This window comes from Rhincodon typus, chromosome 9 (genome assembly GCF_021869965.1).
Source record: "Rhincodon typus isolate 14 chromosome 9, sRhiTyp1.1, whole genome shotgun sequence".
Taxonomy (NCBI): domain Eukaryota; kingdom Metazoa; phylum Chordata; class Chondrichthyes; order Orectolobiformes; family Rhincodontidae; genus Rhincodon; species Rhincodon typus.
In genome coordinates this window covers 70,126,187-70,148,551 of record NC_063340.1, presented here as the reverse complement: position 1 = coordinate 70,148,551, position 22,365 = coordinate 70,126,187, and the positions used below count along the sequence as shown (strand labels likewise).

At 41.5% G+C, this 22,365-nt stretch overlaps 1 protein-coding gene across 1 annotated transcript in view; it reads left to right on the top strand.

Moving 5' to 3' along the window:
* Positions 1-22,365, top strand: part of LOC109938368 (ALK tyrosine kinase receptor-like) — a 532,290-nt gene that overhangs the window by 436,152 nt on the left and 73,773 nt on the right. The window contains exons 14-18 of the mRNA XM_048601345.1: positions 2,984-3,082; positions 3,856-4,008; positions 4,423-4,521; positions 5,147-5,333; positions 7,438-7,528. Of these exons, the coding sequence (XP_048457302.1) occupies positions 2,984-3,082; positions 3,856-4,008; positions 4,423-4,521; positions 5,147-5,333; positions 7,438-7,528 (629 nt within the window). The remainder of the gene's footprint in view (positions 1-2,983; positions 3,083-3,855; positions 4,009-4,422; positions 4,522-5,146; positions 5,334-7,437; positions 7,529-22,365) is intronic.

Sequence of the window (22,365 nt, the reverse complement as noted above, 5' to 3'; positions counted from 1 at the left end):
ATGCCAAGTGGACATCTGGTACCTAGCAAGTTATTCTGGAAATGGTGTTTGCTAAAATGGAGCTAGAATTGGACGTGAGGGATGACATGGGACAGGGTAGGTAGTTAACGAGGTGAGTTCAGTAAGCTATAACTGGAAATCTCACTGAGTTTAGCAGCGAGAATCGCCTCCAAAACATCTGATACAACTTGCACTGATACAAAAAACAAGATTCAGCCCTGAGACAAAAGTCTTAAGGCATGTTGATCAAATCTATAAAGAATACCTCCAATCAGGACATTTACAGGCAGAGGCGTACCCCTGACTGTTGACCCTGTGCAACAGATTGCACAGGCCCCAAATCAGCAAACAAGCACATTTCAAGGCTGCCATCTATTGTGAGGGCCCTGTAATATAGAGCTGAATCTTACTCTGTTTGGCTAATTGTGTATGCAGTAAGTTTTTAGATTTCTTTTGCTCCAAGGTCCAGTGAGAAACTCATAATGCTGCTCATCAAAAGCAGCAAAGACGGTGTGAGATATTCCCAACACCACTGGATCTTCCGTCTGATTCTGCCCCAAATCTCACCAGGATATTAATATATGGATTCTCTGTGAGGACATCAATTGGATGGTAAACATTCAAGTTTTCACTCAATAAAAGCAGAGTACGTTTTCTGAAGTAAGAGAGAAAAGTAGCAAGCAACTAGTATGCATCAATAGCAAATGAGTACACTGGCATGTGTGCATTTTGAGGGAAAATTTTGTTCTCAACATGTGTTCTTGCCAATCTGGGCCTTCACCGTGTCACATTTTCCAGATGAAACGTCAAGCCGTGGTGGGGAGAAGCTGTGCTGGAGGCCAGTCGAAGGCAGTTAAAAGTCTTGATGTTTATTCAAGTAGTTAACTTGCTGGGTTTTAAGTATTTTTAGGCTAGTACTAATATACCTAGCAACACAGCCTTAATAGCCCTCTGCAGTAAAGAATTTCTCAGATTAACGTCCCTGAGAGAGAAAAAGATCTTCCTCATCCCTGTCTTAAATGAGTGGCTGCAAGCTCCAAGATTATTCCCTCTGGTCCTAGACTTCTCCACAAGGGGAGCCACATTTACCTTGTCAGCCTGTTAAGTATCTTATATATTTCAATAAGTTCACCCCTTATTCTTCAAGATGCCAAAGAGTAAAGACAAACCCACTCAACTTCTCCTCAATAGAAAATCCCTCCTGAACCAGAATCAAACTGAGTGAACATTCTCTGGACTACCCCAGAATATCTTTTTTTAGACAAAGGGACCTAAACTGTTCATTGTATTCCAGGTGTGGCTTGACGAGTGCCTTGTACGGTTTTAGCAAGACTTCACTGTTTATTTATTCCATTGAGATAAAGGCCACATTCCACTTTCCTTCCCTATTACCTGCTGAACTTGGATACTAGCTTTTTGTGATTCATGGATGTGGACTCCCAAAACCCTCTGTGCTGCAGCTTTCTGCAGTCATCCTCCAATTAAATAACATTCAGATCTTTAACTCTTCCTGGCAAAATGCATAACATCACATTTTTCCACATATATCCATCTCCCAAGTTTTTGCCCATTCTTTTAACTTGTCTATATCCCCCTGTAGACTCCTTGTGTCATCCTCAACACTTGCCTTCCCACATTCTTTTGTGTCAGCTGCAAACTTGGTGATAGTACATTCATTTTCTTCATCCAAGTCATTAATATGCATTGTAAATCAATGTGGCCCCAGCACTTATTCCTGTGGCACTCCACCAGTTACAGGTTGCTACCCTGAAAAAGTCCCCTTTTCCCAACTCTCTGTCTTCTATTATTTAGCCAATCCTAGAACTATGTAAATACACCACCTCGAACACCAATGGACTGTTATCATATTAAGTAGCTTAATGTACGGTACCTCATCACGTTGACAGGATGTGATGTAACAGTCCCATAACTTGTAGTCAGTCGACAGGAGCAGATGGTAGGAGTCTTAGCCTTCTCGTTAATATTGTTTGTATGTAATCTTATCTTCAAAAACAAAATTATTGTTTCACAAATCCTTGTCATTTGAATAGTATATTTGCATCAAGAAGAATAATCCAGCAGTTGCTATTATAATTTTAAGAATATAATTGCAAGCAAAAAATTTCTTTTGAAGGTTCTAATGTGTTCCGTGATCTAAATGTGGAAAATAATTACCTCAAAAAACCAAGGGAAACAAAACAAAATAAGAATGAGGAGCAGGATATGGCTACACGCTCCTCAAGCCTGCCCTGTCAGTGAGATCATGTTTCCTTTTTTACTACAGCTTCACCTTGCTGCCCTACACCTGTATCCCGTGATTTTCTTCATACCTGTGGAGCCATTCATCTCAATCTTTAGTATACCCTGTAAATAAAAGTGCAAGGGGTCTGTGTGTGTATGTGTGTCTGTATATGGATGTATGTGTGTGTGTGTGTGTGTGTGTGTGTGTGTGTGTATGTGTGTGGATGAGTGTGTGTGTGTGTGTGTGGATGAGAGTGTGTGTGTGTGTGTGTGTGTGGATGAGTGTGTGTGTGTATGTGTGTGCGCATGTGTGTGTGTGTGTCATGTCCTCTGTGTCAGCAGTAGATTGTTAAGCCATGGTCAACACTGCTACTCAGCATGACGCTCCCCTTCCTTGAAATCCTTGAAATGGACACCTTACCTTACCAACTAGTTAGCAATTAGGAAGACAAAGCATAGCAGAGTTTATTTTTTGTTGACATCACATTTATTGTTGCTCTGACTGAGAGCAGCGCAAGCGGCGATATTTATAACTTATCACCAAACAAAGGGTATCTGAGAAGCGAAAGTCATTACTTGGTAAAGTCTTACCTCTTCAGTCTTGCACAGGTAATGTTGCTGAAAGTCTGTATTTGGATTTTATATTCTAGCAGTGAACTTTATTTAAATTATGAAAGAAATGCAATTTTTTTAATGAATGGAATGATGTCAAGGGAACTGAATCCTATCCTATTAACCACAGGTGGAAATGCAACTGAGAATAATCATCCTGAAAAAGATGGTGGCTGTGGTGTTTCTTATATTAGTCCATTGGGTGAAATCTACACCCCACCACTGGCAGGTATGTGAGACCTGTAGGCAGTTCTACAACGGTCATATATTTCATGGGATTTTATCCCAAACTAGATGCAAGGTACAAAAACCTAGATTTTCCACTGGGACGTTATTTAAAGATTGCCAATACTCTATTTTTGAGTCTAGGTAAAGCTGGTGTTGACTGGTAATTATACGTTTAAACTAAAGACCCTAGTTCATCATCAGTTGTTCCTTGGTGCATTTTCTAAGTGTATCCTCTCAAACAATTTTCTTTTGGGATTGTGGTGAAAGAATTCCTGTGTTGATACACATCAAGAGTGCCCCTTCCATAGCCAGCAAGTTCTAGAATGGGACTGAATCAAAGCTGCTGGCCAAGGGGTAGAGACACCACCGCTGCATCACCAGACCTCTTCCTTATGAGATTCGACTTTTCTGACAAATGACTGAAGATGCATCAAGAAAGTAAACCAAAATGGAATGGAAATTGGATGCATATGAATATAGGCAAGTGATCTTGGCCAGATCACTGAATAATCAAAGTATAAATCAAGTATTTTTCTTCATAGAAAGTAAATCATTAGGCTCAAGTTGTTTCTTGTTTGAAAAGTGGACTCATTGTCTATCTTTTGCTCAATCCTTTTTCAGTTGGTGGTTTTGTTTCTTCATCTGTGCCTGAGTCTTGAGCTTTCTATTCCCCTCTGTGCCTCTGTGTTGTCTAGTCGAATGCCTGTCTTTTTGTCTCTATCTTTATCTCTCACACTGTGTTTCTTTTTTGTGTCTGTTCCTCTCTCTACACAGTTACAGAAAGCCATGGGGAGGTTGAAATTGTGCTGCATTTAAATTGTAGCCACTGTGAACATAATGACTGTGTATTTGACCATATTAAAGAAGAACTCATCTGTTTGTGTGAATCAGGAAAGATATTGGCTTCTGACAGTGTAACCTGCATTTGTGAGTATCAGCTTTGAGATGGTTTTTTTTTCAATCCCTTTTCAGATTTATCCTGAATAACATGTATTGAAACAGTATCATTGTCAAAAACACTTCAGCTTATTTTCTGGAAGAATAAATATATGGCATTCATGTCACTCTATGCTGTGGCGTACAAACTGATGCTGAACGCTGATGTTTCTTAGATGGGAAAAAATGAACAGAGCGCTGAACCTCACAATCCAACTGAAGACTGTTGGGTGAGTGCAGCTAAGAATGACTCAGGGAGTTGTGAAGAACTCTGCAAGTTACAGTATTAGAGACTTGTGTACAGATTCAAAAATAGAGCTGGATGAAAACATGGAAGACGAGCATTTGAATGAAATGACTTATTGCTTTCCTAACAGCTTTCTTATCAACTTTCTTCTCTTCTAGTACCTCCCGAGGGCCACCTGCCCCTCTCCCTGGTGCTTTCGGTCGTGTTGTCGGTTGTGGTCGCTGCCTTGCTACTCGCCTTCTCTGGAATCATGATTGGTGAGTTCAGACCTTTGGAACATGGTTTGGGTTAAAATATGAAAGGACCCCTTTTACTCATCTAGTGGATTGTGACAAAACCATTTAAATCCTTTCTATCCATGTTTCTTTAAGAGCTGCCTATCTTGGAGGAATCACCTCGGAATCTGGTGAATGACAAAGTTGTTCCTAGCAATCTTTGTGTCCCCTTCTTCCTGCCAAACACTCTAACCAATCCCCTTTTGACAAGCTGGTGCCCTCGATCTCTTGCAAGCATTTGACACTTTTCAATGCTTCCTGATGTCTTTAGCTAAATTACAGCTGCCCCTTAAGGCTGCCTTTAAATACCAGCAGAGACTTAGCCAGGAAGCATGAAGAAAGAGGCAAATGAGATCAACAAGAGGAAAATGATGTAGTTGTAACGTGCAACCAAGATCCCCTTCACCCACATGAGAATCCAGCCAAAGTTTCAGGTACAGATGAGGGATCTGAAATGTTAACTTTATTTTAGATACTACCTGACTAATTTACTTATCCCAGCATTTACTTCATTTAAAAGCCTGCCTTATTATTAGTTGATACCTTCTTCTTTAAGTACGGTAACCAGAGTATCATAGATAATTGCATTAAATGCTGTTTATTGCAGTGTATCGCCTCAAACACCAAGAACTGCAAGCCATGCAGATGGAATTACAAAGCCCTGATTACAAACTCAGTAAGCTGCGAACTTCAACCATCATGACCGACTACAATCCCAACTACTGCTTTGCTGGAAAAACTACTTCCATCAGTGATCTCAAAGAAGTTTCCCGTAAAAACATTGTGCTCATACGGTGAGTCAGCAAAAGGCTGAAGTTTTGAATGTGGGTTTCATTATTTTTAATCAATACTTTCAAAGTTGCTCAGTTTCATTGCCTGACCTTTTGAATATTTCCAGTGTTTTCTGCTTTCTGATTTCCTGGAAGTAGAGGAAAGTAGAAATTAAAGATCAATTAAAATTAAAGTCCTCACTTTTGAATACTATACTTGGTTCTAAACATCAGTTGGTCAGTAGTTGAAGGATATAAAGCTATAAGACCATAAGACATAGGAGCAGAAATTAGGCCATTCGGCCCATCGAGTCAACCATGGCTGATAAATTCCTCAACCCCATTCTCCTGCTTTCTCCCCATAACCCTTGATTCCCTTGATAATCAAGAATCTATCTATCTCAGTCTTAAATGCACTCAATGACCTGGCCTCCGCAGCCTTCTGTGGCAGTGAATTCCATAGATTCACCACTCTCTGGCTGAAGAAGTTTCTTGGCTAGCAAAATATTCAAAAGAACAAAAAGAAAAGTTAGGAAACTTATTGTTAACCTCACTGAATTACTAGAATTAAGTGTATTACCAGGGACAATGGGGGAGTATTTTGCATAGCATCTTTAAATCAAAACAGAAAAATATTTGTAACATTAAAAAGAAATTGCATCGACATGTGTAAAAGGCACAGTAATGAGCTACCCTTTTCACAGAGCTTACTGATGCAGGTGAAACGGTGGCTCCATGGTTAGCACTGCTGCCTCACAGCACCAGAGACCTGCGTTTGATTCCATGGCTCAGGTGACTGTGTGGGTTTTCTCTGGATGTTTCAGTTTCTTCCCAAATTCCAAAGACCTGCAGGTTAGGTGGATTGGCCATGCTAAATTTCCCATAATGTCCAGGGATGTGCAGGCTATGTGGATTAGCCACAGGTTATAGGGATGGACAAGGACTGTGGGTCTGGGATGGATGCTCTTTGGAAGGTCAATGTGGACTCAGTGGGCTGAATGGCCTGCTTCCACAATGTAGGGATTCTATTCATGATAGGTAGACTAGCCTGATTATATGCTCTACAATTCTTTGCGTATATACTTCAAAAGGGTCCATTATTGTTAGCGGAAATCAGTTAAATTTTTACCTTGTGACCATCATATCAGGTTTATTCGTAATTATTTTTTCATAATATGTGTAACACTGGATTTGGAGAATTGAATCCTAACAGGAAACCTGTATGCTCATTCATTTTGGGTCCCCTCACAGTGGTCTAATTTCCAAAGTTTTCTTCTTGTTGTGGTAATCCAAAGTGATGCTGTGTAGAAGATGGAGGACAGTAGCTTATGTGAAAGAAGCTCACCTCTAGAACAATAACAATGTCACTATTTAACTGGCACATGCCCAAGTCAGTAAACACACAAGGTCCTGACTGGGGGAGTTGAAATAGCAGAAAAACACCAAGTTGAAAAGAAAAAAAAGAGAAAACTGAGCACTGCGATGTAAAGAATTACTTCGCAAACAGCTTTTATTTCTTCTATTATAAGTAAATTCTGATTATTTCTCAAATTTAATAGTGAGTGAATATTTATAAATAATTGCAGGACAGGTTCGTGGGTTAAAGTGAATATTTGCAACCTCCTGTTGTTAAATGCAGAGGTTTGTACAATCCACTCTGACTAATTCAATCATTTCTTAAATTTAAACAACCTGAAATACGCAAGAATCTGAACTAAGCATGTAAAAGAATAGCAAATCAAAAACTTAGTGCTAAAAATTGAATGATCAAATCATTTAAATTAAATGATTGAATTCAATGTAACAGACTATAAATACCCTGTGCTGACGCATGTGTAATCAAGCCTGTCAAGCACTCTCATTCAAAAGGACACTCATTCATTTCACTTTAAGATTGTGACATTTTGGCACAATATGCTTTAGACATAGAAAGACCTTTCTTTATTTAAAGAGTTTATAACCTGATTCATTATTATGTTCACAAATCACCACATTTACTCATTGATGATTGCCTTATTTTAACAGAAGTGAGTGTACAGGCGGGATTGCAATAACTGATTCCCCGAGAGTTCGTAGATGCTGCATTAGTTGAAAATTGTTGGTGTTGATGGAATGATTTCTCTGACAGGGGCCTGGGACATGGAGCCTTTGGTGAGGTGTATGAAGGCCAAGTGACTGGTGTTCCAGGTGAACCCAGCCCTTTGCAAGTTGCAGTGAAGGTAAGGACCCTGTGACTTCCTTTGCTGTCTTTAATCAAATGTTAATTTTAATGTGTTGTTGGGCTATATTCTTCATGTATTGCAGCTTTTTTCTTGATAAGAATCACTGAAACTTTTGGGGAAATTCTGTCCTAATATTTTTGCCTCCAAAGCACTGCTGAGCAAAGGGATTTTTCATCAACAGGGGGGCTAGCAGGGAACCCCACCCCGAACAGTTCTATGGAGGTGGCCCAACAGAATCAAGTGCCCATCAAGCACTGAGGTGGACACCATCCAAGTCTTCCCACCATAACATCCCACCAGCCCTGGTTGGCAGGGCTGCCAATGCCAGTGGGTGCACTGGCAGCTGAAGGCAATGCCCAGAAGCATAGGTGAGCGAGGGCAGGATTGGGATGACAGTGTGAAATTTTTGGTTAACATGTATGTGGGAGGCCAAGGCAAGGAGGTGACACTCAATTGCACGTCCCTCCGTCCTGATGCTGGCTGGTTCCCTCACAAAATCACAAAGAGATTAATAGCATGGGACCTTGACTAAAGGCCATTTACTCAGGACAGGTTTTCCCACCACTGGGGGACTGACACATTGCATCTTATATGATTACACCCATCCAGCCCTTTACGTTTAAACCCAGCCCTTAGGTTTTGTTGCAATGCAATTTCTCATTTGTGCCTGTGGCATTACATGGCTTTTCTGATTTCTCTCCCTCCACACACAAACATGAGGAATTTGCTAAACCCCTCTTCTTATCAAAGGACATCTTTAAAAGTAAGAAGCTGCTTGAGAAGGCAATAGGAAGCCAGCTTGTTCTGATCCATCTCCCATTCCCCCTGCTGAGAAAATGACAAGTCAAACGCAATGGGGAATGTTTTCAAAAACTAATCATGAGGAGGTGGATGCAACCATTGTACAATTTGATGTGATGACTTCTGTTCACAATGCATTATGGCATCAGCCAGCATCAATGACTTCAGCTTTCTCTTGTGTACTCAACAACACGTGTAGTTTCCTCATAGAAAAGTTTAACAGTCGCACATAATTTGTCTCTGATTATAGCGTGAATGCATGAGTTATTGTGCAATTCTTTCACTTCAGGAACCTGGGTTTGAATCCAACGGAGACCGATAGTGAGAAAAGAAGGAAAGGAGGGAATGATAAGGTTGATACAGGGAGCTTCAGTCTGCATCTAATCAGACTACTTAATGCTTGACCTGAGGTTCCTGAAGCAGTAAAGATATTCTATATCCTCACCACTGACATCCCATGATTACCAACACAAATCTTCACTACATAAATGTACTAATTTCTAAGAGCAGTGACTCTTTTAATTCATCAGCTAAATAAACAATCACCAATAAACACATCAGTTCTGAACTACAAATTGCAGGAGGATGTTGTGCTCTCAATAAGAGAAGTGTATCTTTTATAAATTATTCAGATTAATTATTCAATGCAAACGATCATTTAAAGAAAAGTATGGTACAACCTGTAGATGGGGATGTTTGGAAGTCTCTGGATGAATGAATGGTTTTCCTCATCTGTAATTAACATGTGATCCTGTAGTGATTGTAACAGGTCAGCCAGGTGGACATCATAGAATATGAGTTAGGGGCTGTTAGTCTGGTCTAATCAGGGAGCCCTGCCTGACAGATAAGAACAGGAGTGTCAGACATCCTGTTCACACTGAGAGCTGGCTCTGAGGGAGCTGGATCAGCGTCTCCACGTGTAAACAAAGGGTGATTTGGTGACAGGATACTAGCCTCTATGGCGTTATTTCAGATCCCATAACAATGAGCAAATTAATGAAGTTAAAAACTATAAAACACACACCAGGGTAGCCAATGCAGTGAATAGGATAGACACCAGGCAATAAAAGTTGTTGCAAACACTGTAGTGCAAAGAAATCTCTTAGACTCAAATGGTGCCCAGGTTTTTAAAACTGACTGTTTTTACTGCAGGAAAGTAGCTCATATTCACAGAAATTGCTGGAAAAGACACAGTCACAAGGAGAAGCTAGCAGGACATTTTGCTGGGGTTTGTAAGCTTACATTGGAATCTAAATAAAATAGAGAATATTCTAAGGAATAGAAAATCACTCAGAGATAGTAAGAACTGCAGATGCTGGAGTTAGAGATAACGCAGTGTTGAGCTGGAGGAACACAGCAGGCCAGGCAAAATCAGAGGAGCAAGAAAGTTGATGTTTTGGGTTGAGACCCTTCTTCAGAATATCCTCAGGGATAATTATTTTAATATAATAATTGTTTCACTCTGAAAATGAGATGGGAATGTATGATTATAGTAGTTTGGCTGAGATGTTTTTCACTATTATAAAAACCAAAGAGAGTTCAGATTCCAAGTTGCAACAAAGTTCAAGACAATGCAAACAAAGAGGTAGCAACTGAACCATCATCATCACTTAAGACGATGTGTAATGATAGACGGAAAACGGAAGTGTCTGCAACTGAATTGAGTCAAATTACCATAGAGTTCTTTGAACAACTGTCTACCCTAAATTCAAGTCTTCCATTAGAAGATATTGTGATTAAAAATGGACAAGGTTGAACAAAAGATCTGACGCAGACTCCCCAGCAACACGAAAGGGTATCACTTCAAGAAGGATGTACCTCCAGGAATCACAATTGAGGAAGTAATCAGGCTGGTTTCACCAATAATTCAATCACTAAGAGAGAAGGAGAAATCCCAAAAATATCAAAGAAATTGAAATAATAATTCTAACTACTTCAGCATAGATCTATCGACACAATGACAACCAAATTCCACTAACTCAAATTGAAGATGTGAAGCATACAACTCCATGGAAGACACCATGAACAATGTACATAAATCCAACACAATGCAAAGAATAAAAATCACCCGCCAAAGCCAGAATGAGACCAACATCTATTAGGAATAGACATGCATCTCTAAAATCCTTTGCATAAGGAACTTAAGAACTTAAAGACCCTTCAGTTTACATCTAGAAGGTAGTCCAAGTCAAACAACTGCCATCCAATAAACTACCATTCCTCCAAATCTGAAGAAAACACGATTGTGGAGAATAGTGAGATCTCTAGATTGTCTGAGGTTGGTCATTGGTAAATGTATATAACTAAATAAATGTAGAACAGTTTAGTAGTTATGAGGGGAAAAGATTTGGGGGAAGATGTTGTAAATGAGTCTGAAAACATTTATACATGATTGAGTCAAAGCAAATAAGGAACCTATAGGAAACGGACCTGGGGTTGGTGCGTGCCGAACATTCTGTGTTAGAATGTAGCTTTGTTGCAGTAATGCAATAAGTGTTGCATTGTATGCAAACCCATACTTTTCTATTTACCCCTAAAAGGTGGCTATCTGAATCTGCATGCAATTACAGAGGGGGGGCATGAAGTGGTATGGGTTGGCATGGATGGGGCATGGGTGAGTTGAGGGGGTATGAACTGTGAGGGATAATTTTCTTCTTCACTATGTTTTACAGCCAGAGCAAAGTGTCAAAGCCTCAAGGTGGGTATTTTCCATGGGCTGCCTCCACATCTGGGACCCCTTGTGGCTGCCACCAAGTGCTTTCTGAGTGTGGTAGGTCTGACTCCTGTGAACCTCAGAATGAAAGTTCGACTATTCAGCTCATTTTCTCCTGATTCCGGTTTGTGATGCCAGGAGTTTTTCTGACTCTGTGGTCCCGACACGGGAGTTAAAATCAGGCCTGTAGCTTCTAGTTGACTGTGTATGGGGGCAACCATCATTGCAGCCTTTATAAGAAAAAGAGAAAAGGCTAACAAAATAAGTCTGCAGGCAGAAAAAAGGAATGTGATGGCGAGTGTTGAACCAGTGCAGTGCTCAAAAACCCATGACCTGCAAAGTAGAAGCACCACCACGAAAGCAAAATATTATGGATGCTGGAAATCTGAAATCAAGTGCCACTGTGTGGATGTGAGAATGATTATTAACAGTATCTCCCTCAGGTACTTCTTGGTCCCAGGCAAGTACAGTGATTCTTAAGGGCAATGCTGGGATCAATGAAGGAAAACACTTTTTTCACTGGAGTGAATGAGGTTGAGAGGTGACCTTGTAGAGGTTTATAACATCATGAGCGGTATAAATAATGTGAATGGCAGGTGTCTTTTCCCTAGGGTGGGGAACTTCAAGACTGGTTGTTGGGGGGGTTGGGGTGGGGTGGGTGGGGGTGGGAGGTGGGTGTGTTAAACTTTTTAGATGAGAGGACAAAGATTTTAAAAAGACATGAGGGGCAATTGTTTTTACACAGAGAATGTTTCATGTGTGGAATGAACTTCCAGAGGAAGTGGTGGATGTGGGTACAGTTACAACATTTAAAAGACACTTAGATAAGTACATGAATAAGGAATTTTTGGAAGGATATGGGCCAAGAGCAGGCATGTGGAACTTGTTTAGTTTGGGATTATGATCAGCATGGACTGGTTGGACTGAAGGGTCTGTTTCCGTGCTGTATGACTCTATGACTGTATGTCAGTCCTTAAACTACATATCACAGCCATACTCCAGATGGTCCTCACAGGTGGTATCCAAAATGTGGCCTTGCAATTTCATTGCTGAGCAATGCAAAATTCTTACATCTTGTTCTTTTCTTTCTTAGAAGATGCTCAAGCATGACATACATTGAGGTGTCAATGTCCTCCTGAACCTCTTCATGTGCCAACATTTTAAAAGTGCTTTATACATAAAATCACTACAGTGCAACCAACCTGTGTAAAGTTTGATCACTTAGTTAGGTCCTGTGGTCATACAGTTACTGCATAATGTAGAATTATGCCAGTGCTGGGGATTCAGCTCTCATACCAACTGGAACATCATGGAGCTCTGTCTTCCCCATGCTTATGGAGTGCTCCTCCTCAAATGACATCTGACTAATTGTGTGTCTCTGTAATGGAGAGAGATGCCTCTGTCTTTTGCAGACTATGGCTAATTATTTCTTTTACTGACGCACAATGGACTGTAAAATGGCTGAACAAATGTCATTAATTTCTTGTCTACAACAGGAAACCTAGGAATGAAGTGACATTGGGAACTGTCACAGATTTGTGATAGAAAGAAAATCGAAGTAACAATTCACTAATGATCTCTTTCACATTTGTGTTAATTTAATACAGTTGTGGACCGTCTCACCTCTGGGCAGGAAGGTTACAAGTTCAAGTACCAAGCTGTGATTTAAGTCTGTAAATTAAGATGATTCTTTGGATCAGCAATTGCATTACTATTTGTGTTATACCTTTGGAAAGAGCAGACAATGGAATCAGAAAAAGCAACGGATGCAAACTGGACAAGTCCCTACTGCTCCTTTCCAGAATTGCCACAGCTAACCAAAGAAATGAAAGAGGTTGGGAGAGGAAGTCTCAGTCAATCAACGCAGTGTGGAGCTAGGGCAACACAGCAGGTCAGGCAGCATCAGAGGAGCAAGAGAGTTGACGTTTCGGGTCAGGACCCTTCATCAGGTCTCGGGAGGGGGAAGGGAGCTGAGAATTAAATAGAGGGAGGAGGGGTGGGGCTGAGGGTGGGAAGGTGGGATGGTGATAGGTGGGTGCAGGTAGTGGTAGTGGGAATTGGTCAGTGAGGTGGGAGGAGCAGATAGGTGAGAGAGAAGATGGGCAGGTTGTGTCAGGTCGGGGAGGCGGGGATGAGAGGGAGGGTTGGTCATGGGATGAGGCCAGGGGTGGGGAGATTTTAAAACTGGTGAATTCTACATTCAGGCCATTGGGCTGTCGGCTCCCGAGGCAGAATATGAGGTGCTGCTCCTCCAGTTTGCATGTGGTGTCATTGTGGTACTGGAGGAGGCCCAGGACGGACATGTCACCCAGGGAGGAGGAGTTAAAATGGTTGATGACCGAAAGTTGTTGTTGATTACAGCGTACGGGGCGCAGATGCTCCACGAATTGGTCACCGAGTCTGTGCTTAGTCTCACTTATGTAGAGGAGGCCACATCGGGAGCAATGGATACAGTAGAACTGGTTGGAGGATGTACAGGTGAATCCCTATCAGATTTGGAAAGTTTGTGGAGTGGACAGGGGATTCATGGAACAGTCCCTACGAAAAGCAGATATCTCTTTGGTTGTGGGGTCAGATTGTAGATGGTGGAAGAGGCGGAGGATAATGCTCTGGATGCGGAGGTTGGTGAGCTGGTATGTGAGGACCAGAGTCTCTGTTCTTATTTTTTTTGCGGGGACAGGGTTTGAGGGCAGAAGTGTAGGAAGTGAACGAGATGCAGTTGAGGGCATTTTGGATCAACAGAGGGGAGAAGTTGCGGTCCTTGAAGTAGGAGGACATCTGGGATGCCCAGGAGTGGAATGCTCCATCTTGGGAGCAGATGCAGCAGAGGCAGAGGAATTGGGAGTAAGGGATCGCATTCTTGCAGGAGGGTGGGTGAGAGGTAGTCAAGGTATTTCTTTGACCGGGAGTCTAACCCACCCACTGTTGACCCCTTCTCCTACCTCCAACAAACCCCTTTCTCCTGAACACCATCCCATGGCCTCGTACCCTCCCTCAACCTCTTCATCTCCAACTACTGTCGCGACATCAATCGCCTGAATTTCTCCACCCCTCTCACTGTTCACTTTTTCTGAAGAAGGATCCAGACCAGATACATCAGCTTTCCTGCACTTCTGATGCTGCCTGGCCTGCTGTGTTCCTCGAGGACCACAACCTCCCCCCTCCGTTGATCCAAAATGTCCTCAACCACATCTCTTGCATTTCCTGCACTTCTGCCTTCAAACCCCCTCCCCCAAACAAAAATAAAGACAGAATCTCCCTGGTCCTCACATACCACCCCACCAACCTCTGCATCCAGAGCATCATTCTCCACCTCTTCTATCACCTACAATGTGACCCCACCACCAAGGAGATATTTCCCTCCCCACACTATCTGTCTTTCGTAAAGACCGCTCACTCTGTGACTCCCCTGTCCACTTCACACTCCCCACCAACACCGCCACACCCGGTACCTTTCCCTGCAACCATAGGAAGTGCTACACCTGCCCCCTACACCTCTCCTCTCACTTCCATCCAAGGCTCAAGACAAACTTTCCATATCCGACAGAGATTCACCTGTACATCCTCCAACCTGGTCGACTGTATCCGTTGCTCCCGATGTGTTCTCCTCTAAATAAGTGAGACTAAGCACAGACTCGGTGACCGATTCACGGAGCACCTGCTCTCTGTATGCTATAATCAACTATACATTCCTGTTGCCAATCATTTCAGCACACCCTCCCACTCCCTGAGTGATACGTCCATTCTGGGTATCCTCCAGTACCATATGCAAACTGAAGGAACAATACCTCATATTCTGCCTTGGAAGCCTACAGCCCGATGGCCTGAGCATAAAATTCACCAGTTTCAAAATCTCCCCACACCCCCAGCCTCATCCCATGTCCAACCCTCCCTCTCATCCCTGTCTCCTTGACCTGACACAACCTGTCCATCTCTTTTTCCGCCTATCCGCCCCCACCCTTCTCACTGACCAATCCCCACTACCCCTACCTACATCCACCTATCACCATCCCACCTACCTTCCCCCAGCCCCACCCTCCTCCCTCCATTTATTTCCTAGCTCCCTTACCCCTCCCCAGTCCTGATGTAGAGTCCTGACCTGAAACATCGACTTTCCTGCTCCTCTGATGCTGCCTGACGTGCTGTGTTCCTCCAGCTCCACACTGTGTTGACTCTGACTCCAGCATCAGCAGTTCTTGCTATTTCCAAGACTCTGGGAATTCTGTGTCACTAAGACTTTTATGTCTTGTGTGAGAAAGGGTTTGTTAATGTGAGCTTTTTTGCTGGCAACTAAGTTCAAGGCACTTTGGATGGAATATAGTTCCTGGTGAATGCAACTCAGGAACTGAAAGTAACCGAGAGTGCATGATTTAGTTAACCTTTGCTGTTTTAGTTATACTAATGTCTGATCATTGTTAACATTAAGCAGTATTACTTGGTAGTTCTCTTCAGAATTATGATCCCCAGATCACAGTACATGAGGGTACAATTTGTTGCAACCTTTACAAGAAGGAAGGGACTGACAAAATAAATCTAAGATGGAATGTGTGGTCACATGTTGAACTAGTGCAGTGCCAAAAATCCCCATTTATTAACTGTGAAGGAGAAGTACTAGTACAAAAGCAATATATTGCGGATGCTGAAAATTGGAAATAATGTGCCACTGGATGGATGTGAGGGAGATAACCCTTCTTAGAGGACTGAGGTACCCTTCTCCAAGACTATGCCTGGCAGCAGGTGGCCAAGGACAACACTATGCATCATATGTAGAGTGGGTATTGAGAGATCTGTTCATAATCTAGAGGAGGCCACATGAGGAGCAATGCATACAGTAGACCAGATTGGAGGATGTACTAAAGGCTGAATTGGGAAGACTGAGTGATTACACATGATCCCACATTTGTCTGGGAAGTATTGCAAGTACTTGTAATTACATGAGCCTTATCTTTGTTGTATCAATACATTAAAATGACATTTTACTTTTTATTTGAATTGCCAGTTAATTAACATTGAATTGTATTGCTTTTCATTGGTTCAGTGGAGCAAAGTTTTAAGAAGTGACATCTCTATCCCTGGCTTTCTTTCTGTAGCCTTTGTGTTTTTCTTTAGAGTCCGTGGGTATCAAAACACTACCCTTCAAGAAAGTGATCCATTAGCTCATTAGTGCTTACAGAGGTCCTGAAGATAATAGAAGAGACTCTACAAATGAATGATTGTATGTGGTTAACATATTGGCTGATAGTGCAAATGAGTTAATACCGGAAGGCATCAGTGGCAAAATATTGATGAGAGGTAATTACTCCAACTTCCACTGGTAATGCTACCAATACGTTGCATGGCATCCTTAAATCAGCTAGCATAGATTGTAATCGGTTTCATCACTGACAGGGAGTTATACCGGGTAACAGGTATAAATGGAGTCACATAATGGGTGCAGACAGTTCATTTCTGGAGCCCATTGATCTCCCTGGAATTGTTTCATTCACCATTTGCCATCAATTATGAAATGTTTGTTTGATGCTTCAAAATAAATTTGCATCATTAATTTTAATTTGGCTTTCAGCCCCTAATGTAATGAATCACTTAGCTACCACTTTTCTTGAAAACTTAAATTGCAATAGCTTTTTTTCATGTACCTCCCTTTCATTTTTGGTCCTTCCATTTTGCTGAAACCATGTAAACGCTTCCCTTTCAGGCACTTTTCTGCGAAATCAGCAGATAAAGGGCTCAATTTTTTGCTACAGCAATAACAGTGAGGTGGTTATCAGTGTTACTTATGAGGGAATTAAACAGCAATTTCTGATGAGTGCACACATGCAGAAAGGAAAACGTTAAGTTGTTGTTCAAAAGGTGATGATCCACAAAAGCTTTCTGAAAGTGCCATTCCAGCATCTGACTTCTGATTCAGATACATAGAACAGACTGAAGTTGCTGTACTCAGTAATAACCTACTCACTGAGGTTCAGTTTGGGTTCTGAGAAGACCACTTGACTTCTGACCTCATTACAGCCTTGGTCCAAATCTAGGGAAAAGAGCTGAACTTCAGAGGTGAGGTGAGAGTGAGTATCTTTGACTTCAAGGCAGCATTTGACTGAAAATGGCACTCAGGGAGCCCAAGCAATAAAGGGAATCAAGAAGAAATCTCTCAGATAGTCTGATATTTAGCAGAAAGGAAGTTGATTGTGATTGTTGGAGGTCAATCATCTCAGACTGAGGACATGACTGCACAAGTACCCCTTTGTAATGTTCTAGGATAAACACTGTGGCCTGACATTGGAGCTGTCTTTGCCTTAATGTGCTGAAACCTCCTTACCAAAGACTATACCCTTTCACTTGACTGAGGATTGGTGACAACTATGACAAGCTTTCTGGCTTTGTATCTGAGCTAAACAGCATAGCAGTATAGCAGATTTGTGAGCCTAGTGTCTCTGACTGAGGGAGCAATGCACAAAAAGGTAATGCAAGGCAAGGTATGGATGCTATGAGTATCCAGATAGGGTCAAAGTGAGCGAGCGCTAAGAGAACAGATGAACAGCCCAGAAACGTAGCCTGGTCCATTCCATGAGCTGAGTGGTGTGTCCCTGAGTGCACAATATCCCTGCTGCAACTGTACAATGATTGTTGCCATAGTGCCCTGACAGTAAGCATTGAAGTGCTGAAGTGTGCTATAACAGGATTAGAGATGTACCATGAGGATTCTTAGAGAAAAGCCCATGTCAGATGCCGATGTTCTTGGACACGGGGTGTATGTGGCTGGCACCCATGAAGTGTGCCCTGAGACGTTTCCAACATGGAGATTCTTTGGAGCAAACAGTGAGCTGAAGTCACTAGATACTCACTGTGACTTCCATGTTGAGAATTCTCAGTGTGCAATTTGCTTATAATGAGTAGGTACAATAGAAAGCTGCACATTAATGTTAATAAGGTTGTTAACAAATAACAATCCCCCTTAAGAGGCAACTCTCACTACCTGGTGAGAAACTCACCTTAACGCATGCAACCTTAAAAGATGCAACGAGTTGTTCCCAATGTCGAGATTGGTCTCGCTGGACTTCTTACATGATTCTGCCACACTTCTCACCATAGCAAATGAAATTCAGGCACCAATAAGTTAGTGCTATGTGTTTCACCAATCTATACTTTAAATGTGTTAATATTTTTTTCTATTAAGATTTTTAAGAGCCCTTTAATGTGATGGCCCATTAAGCTAATAGTTCTAAAATGCTTCCATTGTATTGCTTCAGATTTCTGTGGTAACAATGAATAACAAATGTCTCAAGTCACTTAGAATGTAGCTATTGGTATATGTTTGATCACAATTTTTTTGTTATAATTTCTAATTCCGTTTCTTTTAGATATTCCATTGTTACTTCATCTATGCCTGGAGGTTTTCCAGTATTCATCAATGTCAAAGCATTCCTTATCGCTGATATGATGCTCATCCATCAGTCCCCTCTATATATCTTAAGGATTCCCTCAATTTGAAACTTCAAACAATTCATATTTATCTTGTTTCTTTTTGTTACTGTATCCCTTTCAAATAATATTATACCCTCTTTGTCTTTTTATTCACCCACTATCTGTTGTTACTTTTATCTTTCTGTCAAAGATTTCACCTCATAGTGGATAACTCCCTGTTTGTGACTTCTTTCCAACTCTAATACCTCATCACACATCCCATTATATCAGTTCTCTACATGCATTCTTCACTTTCTTTTTGATTTCATCATATTCAGATTTGTTTCTCTTCATTCTTCTTTCGATAATCACTGCTATTATATAATGTGTCATCCAACCTTGTCTCTTTTTCTTTTCTATTTATTTTGTCTCTCCCTTTAACCAATTAATCTTCAGTTCACTTTACTTCTCTTTCTAATCTGAATTGACCATAAATTTATTGTTGTAACTGGCTCTTTTTTTCAGTGGCTGAGGTTCAGGCAGGGAGGTGGTAAACAGGGGGGTCAGGGAAGGAAGGGACAGACAGGAGGATTGATGGAGAGGTGGTGAGCAGCAGGGTCAGGGTAGTTAGTAGCTGTTGAACACCTAGGAATGAATTTTCCTGCCTTGTCATGGTTTAAGGAGCTTCCTGAGTTCCATTGTCATTCCAGGACAAGAGGCAAGCTCGCTGACCCCAAAAACAAATGGTAAATGGCCACAGATGGATGTATGTGCCAAAGTGGGCTGTTTAGTCTCAGTTCTCTGGGACTCCAGCCCAGTTATATCAGAGTTCTTAGGCCCTCTAGTACTCATCCCTTACACTCTTCTGATAACTTCTTGCTTCCCCTTTGAAATAACTGCACATAAGCCAGCATCCCATCACCAAGTCAACCTTTATTTACTTGCGCACAGTACCCTGGCTGTGGCCCAGCCAGCTCAGAGTCAGTCCCCCGATCTGAGGAGATTCTAATCTCCTAGTTATGTTGGTCAGCCAGTGCTTTCCTGATTGGACCAGGTTAACAAGCCCAATCAATGACCTTGTAGTCAATGAAGTCAACCTGGTTCCAATCACTACACCCTTATACCCATCCACCCACCCCTATCTTCTCTCCATACCAACATATGTCCGCACACACGCCCACATCCCTTCACCCATTGCCATCTCCATGCCAGCTCATGCCCTTTTATTTTCCCCATGATTCCATGCCATCTTCGTAGCAGTTCTCCCAGCGTTCACCCTGGGAAGACTTCAGGATTCATGTGGAGATTCCAAGAAACCCATTCACAACTTTCAAATCTCCTGAAGTGGGTGATCTGATTCAAAAACAAACAAGATTCTATTCAGTAGGTACATCAAAGGCATCTAATCTGTTATACTGAAAATCAAATATTGAAATCATAGTCCCTGGCGAGAAAATGCAATTTTTTGAAAATAAGCCAAACATCCATGCCTATACATAATAACATCCCTTGAGAAATGTCAATAAAGGAATCTAAAGAAATTGTGGAATGGATTATCATTTTTTTTTCTAAAGAACACCAGATGATGTGTCAATCGAAGCAGCCCACCTGAGAGATAGTTTGAGAATTTTTCTTTATCAAGTTTAAAGCACAGGGAATTAAAAAAGACTTTTGATCATGATTCTGAAGTCTATCTTTGTGTTTCACTTGCTCCCTCAATTTGCAATGCCTAGCACATCCTGCCCTTTCCCCTTCTGACAAAGATTAGATCCGTTGCAAATAGAGATGGGGCTTCCATATCTAGGTCCCACCATATTAGTAGCTAATTGATTTATCTTCTGAAAGTTCTTTTTTTGAGTTTTATGTACCAAGACATCATTTTGAAGAAATAAATCACAATGAACCTGTAAGTATTTTAAAATTTTACTTTAAGCTTGATTGAAGTTACAATTTCACAGCCAGCCCTCAGTATTTTTCCAGTGAATATCTCAGATCTGTAGGAACCGATATTTGGTTGACAGGTGCTGTCAGTGTTAAAGCCAGTACAAATTGTTCACCAGTCAGAGAAAGATCCATCTACTATTTAGATACTTCAGGTCTGACATAAATATTAAGTACAGATAAAAGAAAGAATAAAACAATCTCCAACCTTTTAATCAAAACATTTTTCCGAAATAAATGCCAACAACATTTAATAACAGTAGATGTGCTGTAAGCCTAGAAAACAAAATGGATAAATGTCTTTCGAACCTTTGAGCTCTATTGATTGGGGGAGTCAGTAGCACACTGATAATATCACTGGACTAAGATTCTGGTGCGCTTGGAAAATGTTTGTTAGAACCAGGTGTCACAGTCTGTGGGTACAGGGTAAAAACGGAAATTAGGTAAATTTTTTTTCACCCAGAGAGTGATTAGCCCGTGAAGTTCTTTACAATAGAAAGTGGTTGAGGCCAAAATATTGAATGTTTTCAAGAAGGAGTCAGACATCGCTCTTAGGGCTAAAAGGTTCAAAGGGTAGAGGGAGAAAATGGGGACAGGGTGCAGACTTGGATGATCAGACATGATCATATTGAATGGCAGAGCAGTCTTGAAGGGCCGAGTGGGCTTGGCTTTCTCCTATTTTCTCAGTTTTTATGATTGTAAAGTTCTCTGTTGATGGACAAAGTGAGTGATCAGCCCAATTCTGATTGAAATGAGCAGAAGGGAAAACTGTGCTATGTTTCTTTCATTGACATAGCTTCTGTCTCTCTTGGAAGATGATGGACTGTAACCAGAATGCAAGTCTCTACTGTGCTGAACATTGTCTGTTATGCCCATAGAGGCTGATTAAAAGTGGCAATTCCTACAGCTAGTATAGATGAACAGTGTTGACCCACTGAATATTTTTGCACCTTCTGGTGGCCTTCCTGTTCCACTATCTGGTCATTTCTTTTTTCTTCTTTTTCCATGAACATCCTGACTGTTTGGCTCAAGTAGTAAGAATTCGCCTATGTCAACTCAAATTCCAGTCATCTTGAAGTCTCACTTCCAGATGTCCTTGTAACACAAGCATGGGCAAGTCGTTGGTTTTATACCAAGGCAAGCTCACTATAGATCATGTCAGATGTCGCCCCTTGAGCAACATGAACCAGCTAACAGAGGCATGCTGACTCAGGAGGGAAAGCGTACTGTGTCCTGCCAGGAGATGCCCATATTCGTCTGTGGCAGCAGAGGTGGAAGGTGTTTACTTACTTTTCATGGTTCACTGATGTTGTTCAGGCTTCACTACTACAAAGGAGGGTGCTCAGAACACAGTCTTGTATTATGGAGCTTTGTCTTTTCTGATCGTTTGCTGTTTGTTCTCACTCAAATTTGACAAGACCGCCTCGCAAATCCAGCTGCTGATGTAAGTATCAAAGGTCAGGTTGCTGGTAACTGTTGATCCAAGGTATATGAAGGGCTGCAGTGGAGTTGTCAGTGTTGAAGAAAAGTGAAATCTCTACATCCTGGCCCATAACATTAGTCATTCTGATGCTGATTATCTGTCAAAACTCCTTTCAGGCTTGGAGGAACCATTCCTTAAGGTGCTGCAAGTGAGCTTCAGTTGAGATACCCGGGGGCATCGTCGGCAATTCAGGGACTAGAATGGTGGGCAAGCCAAGGCCACATTCAATTTTCTTTACCATATTTTTCTCCATGGTACACTTTTGATCTTAATGTGTTGTCTTACTGAGTTGAACAACTTGCTGTCACCTCTAGCATGCAGGTAGACACTATCATCTGAGTTGTCAAAAGGATACAACATAAAGAAAAATATGCCAAGGAGAACTGCTGCCTGCACACAGTCCTGCTTTACCCTCTCCGGAATTTGAAAGCATGTGACGGTGGTCCATTGCAACTGACAGAACTGTATATGTTCTTGTGGAAACAAGAAATGATGCTG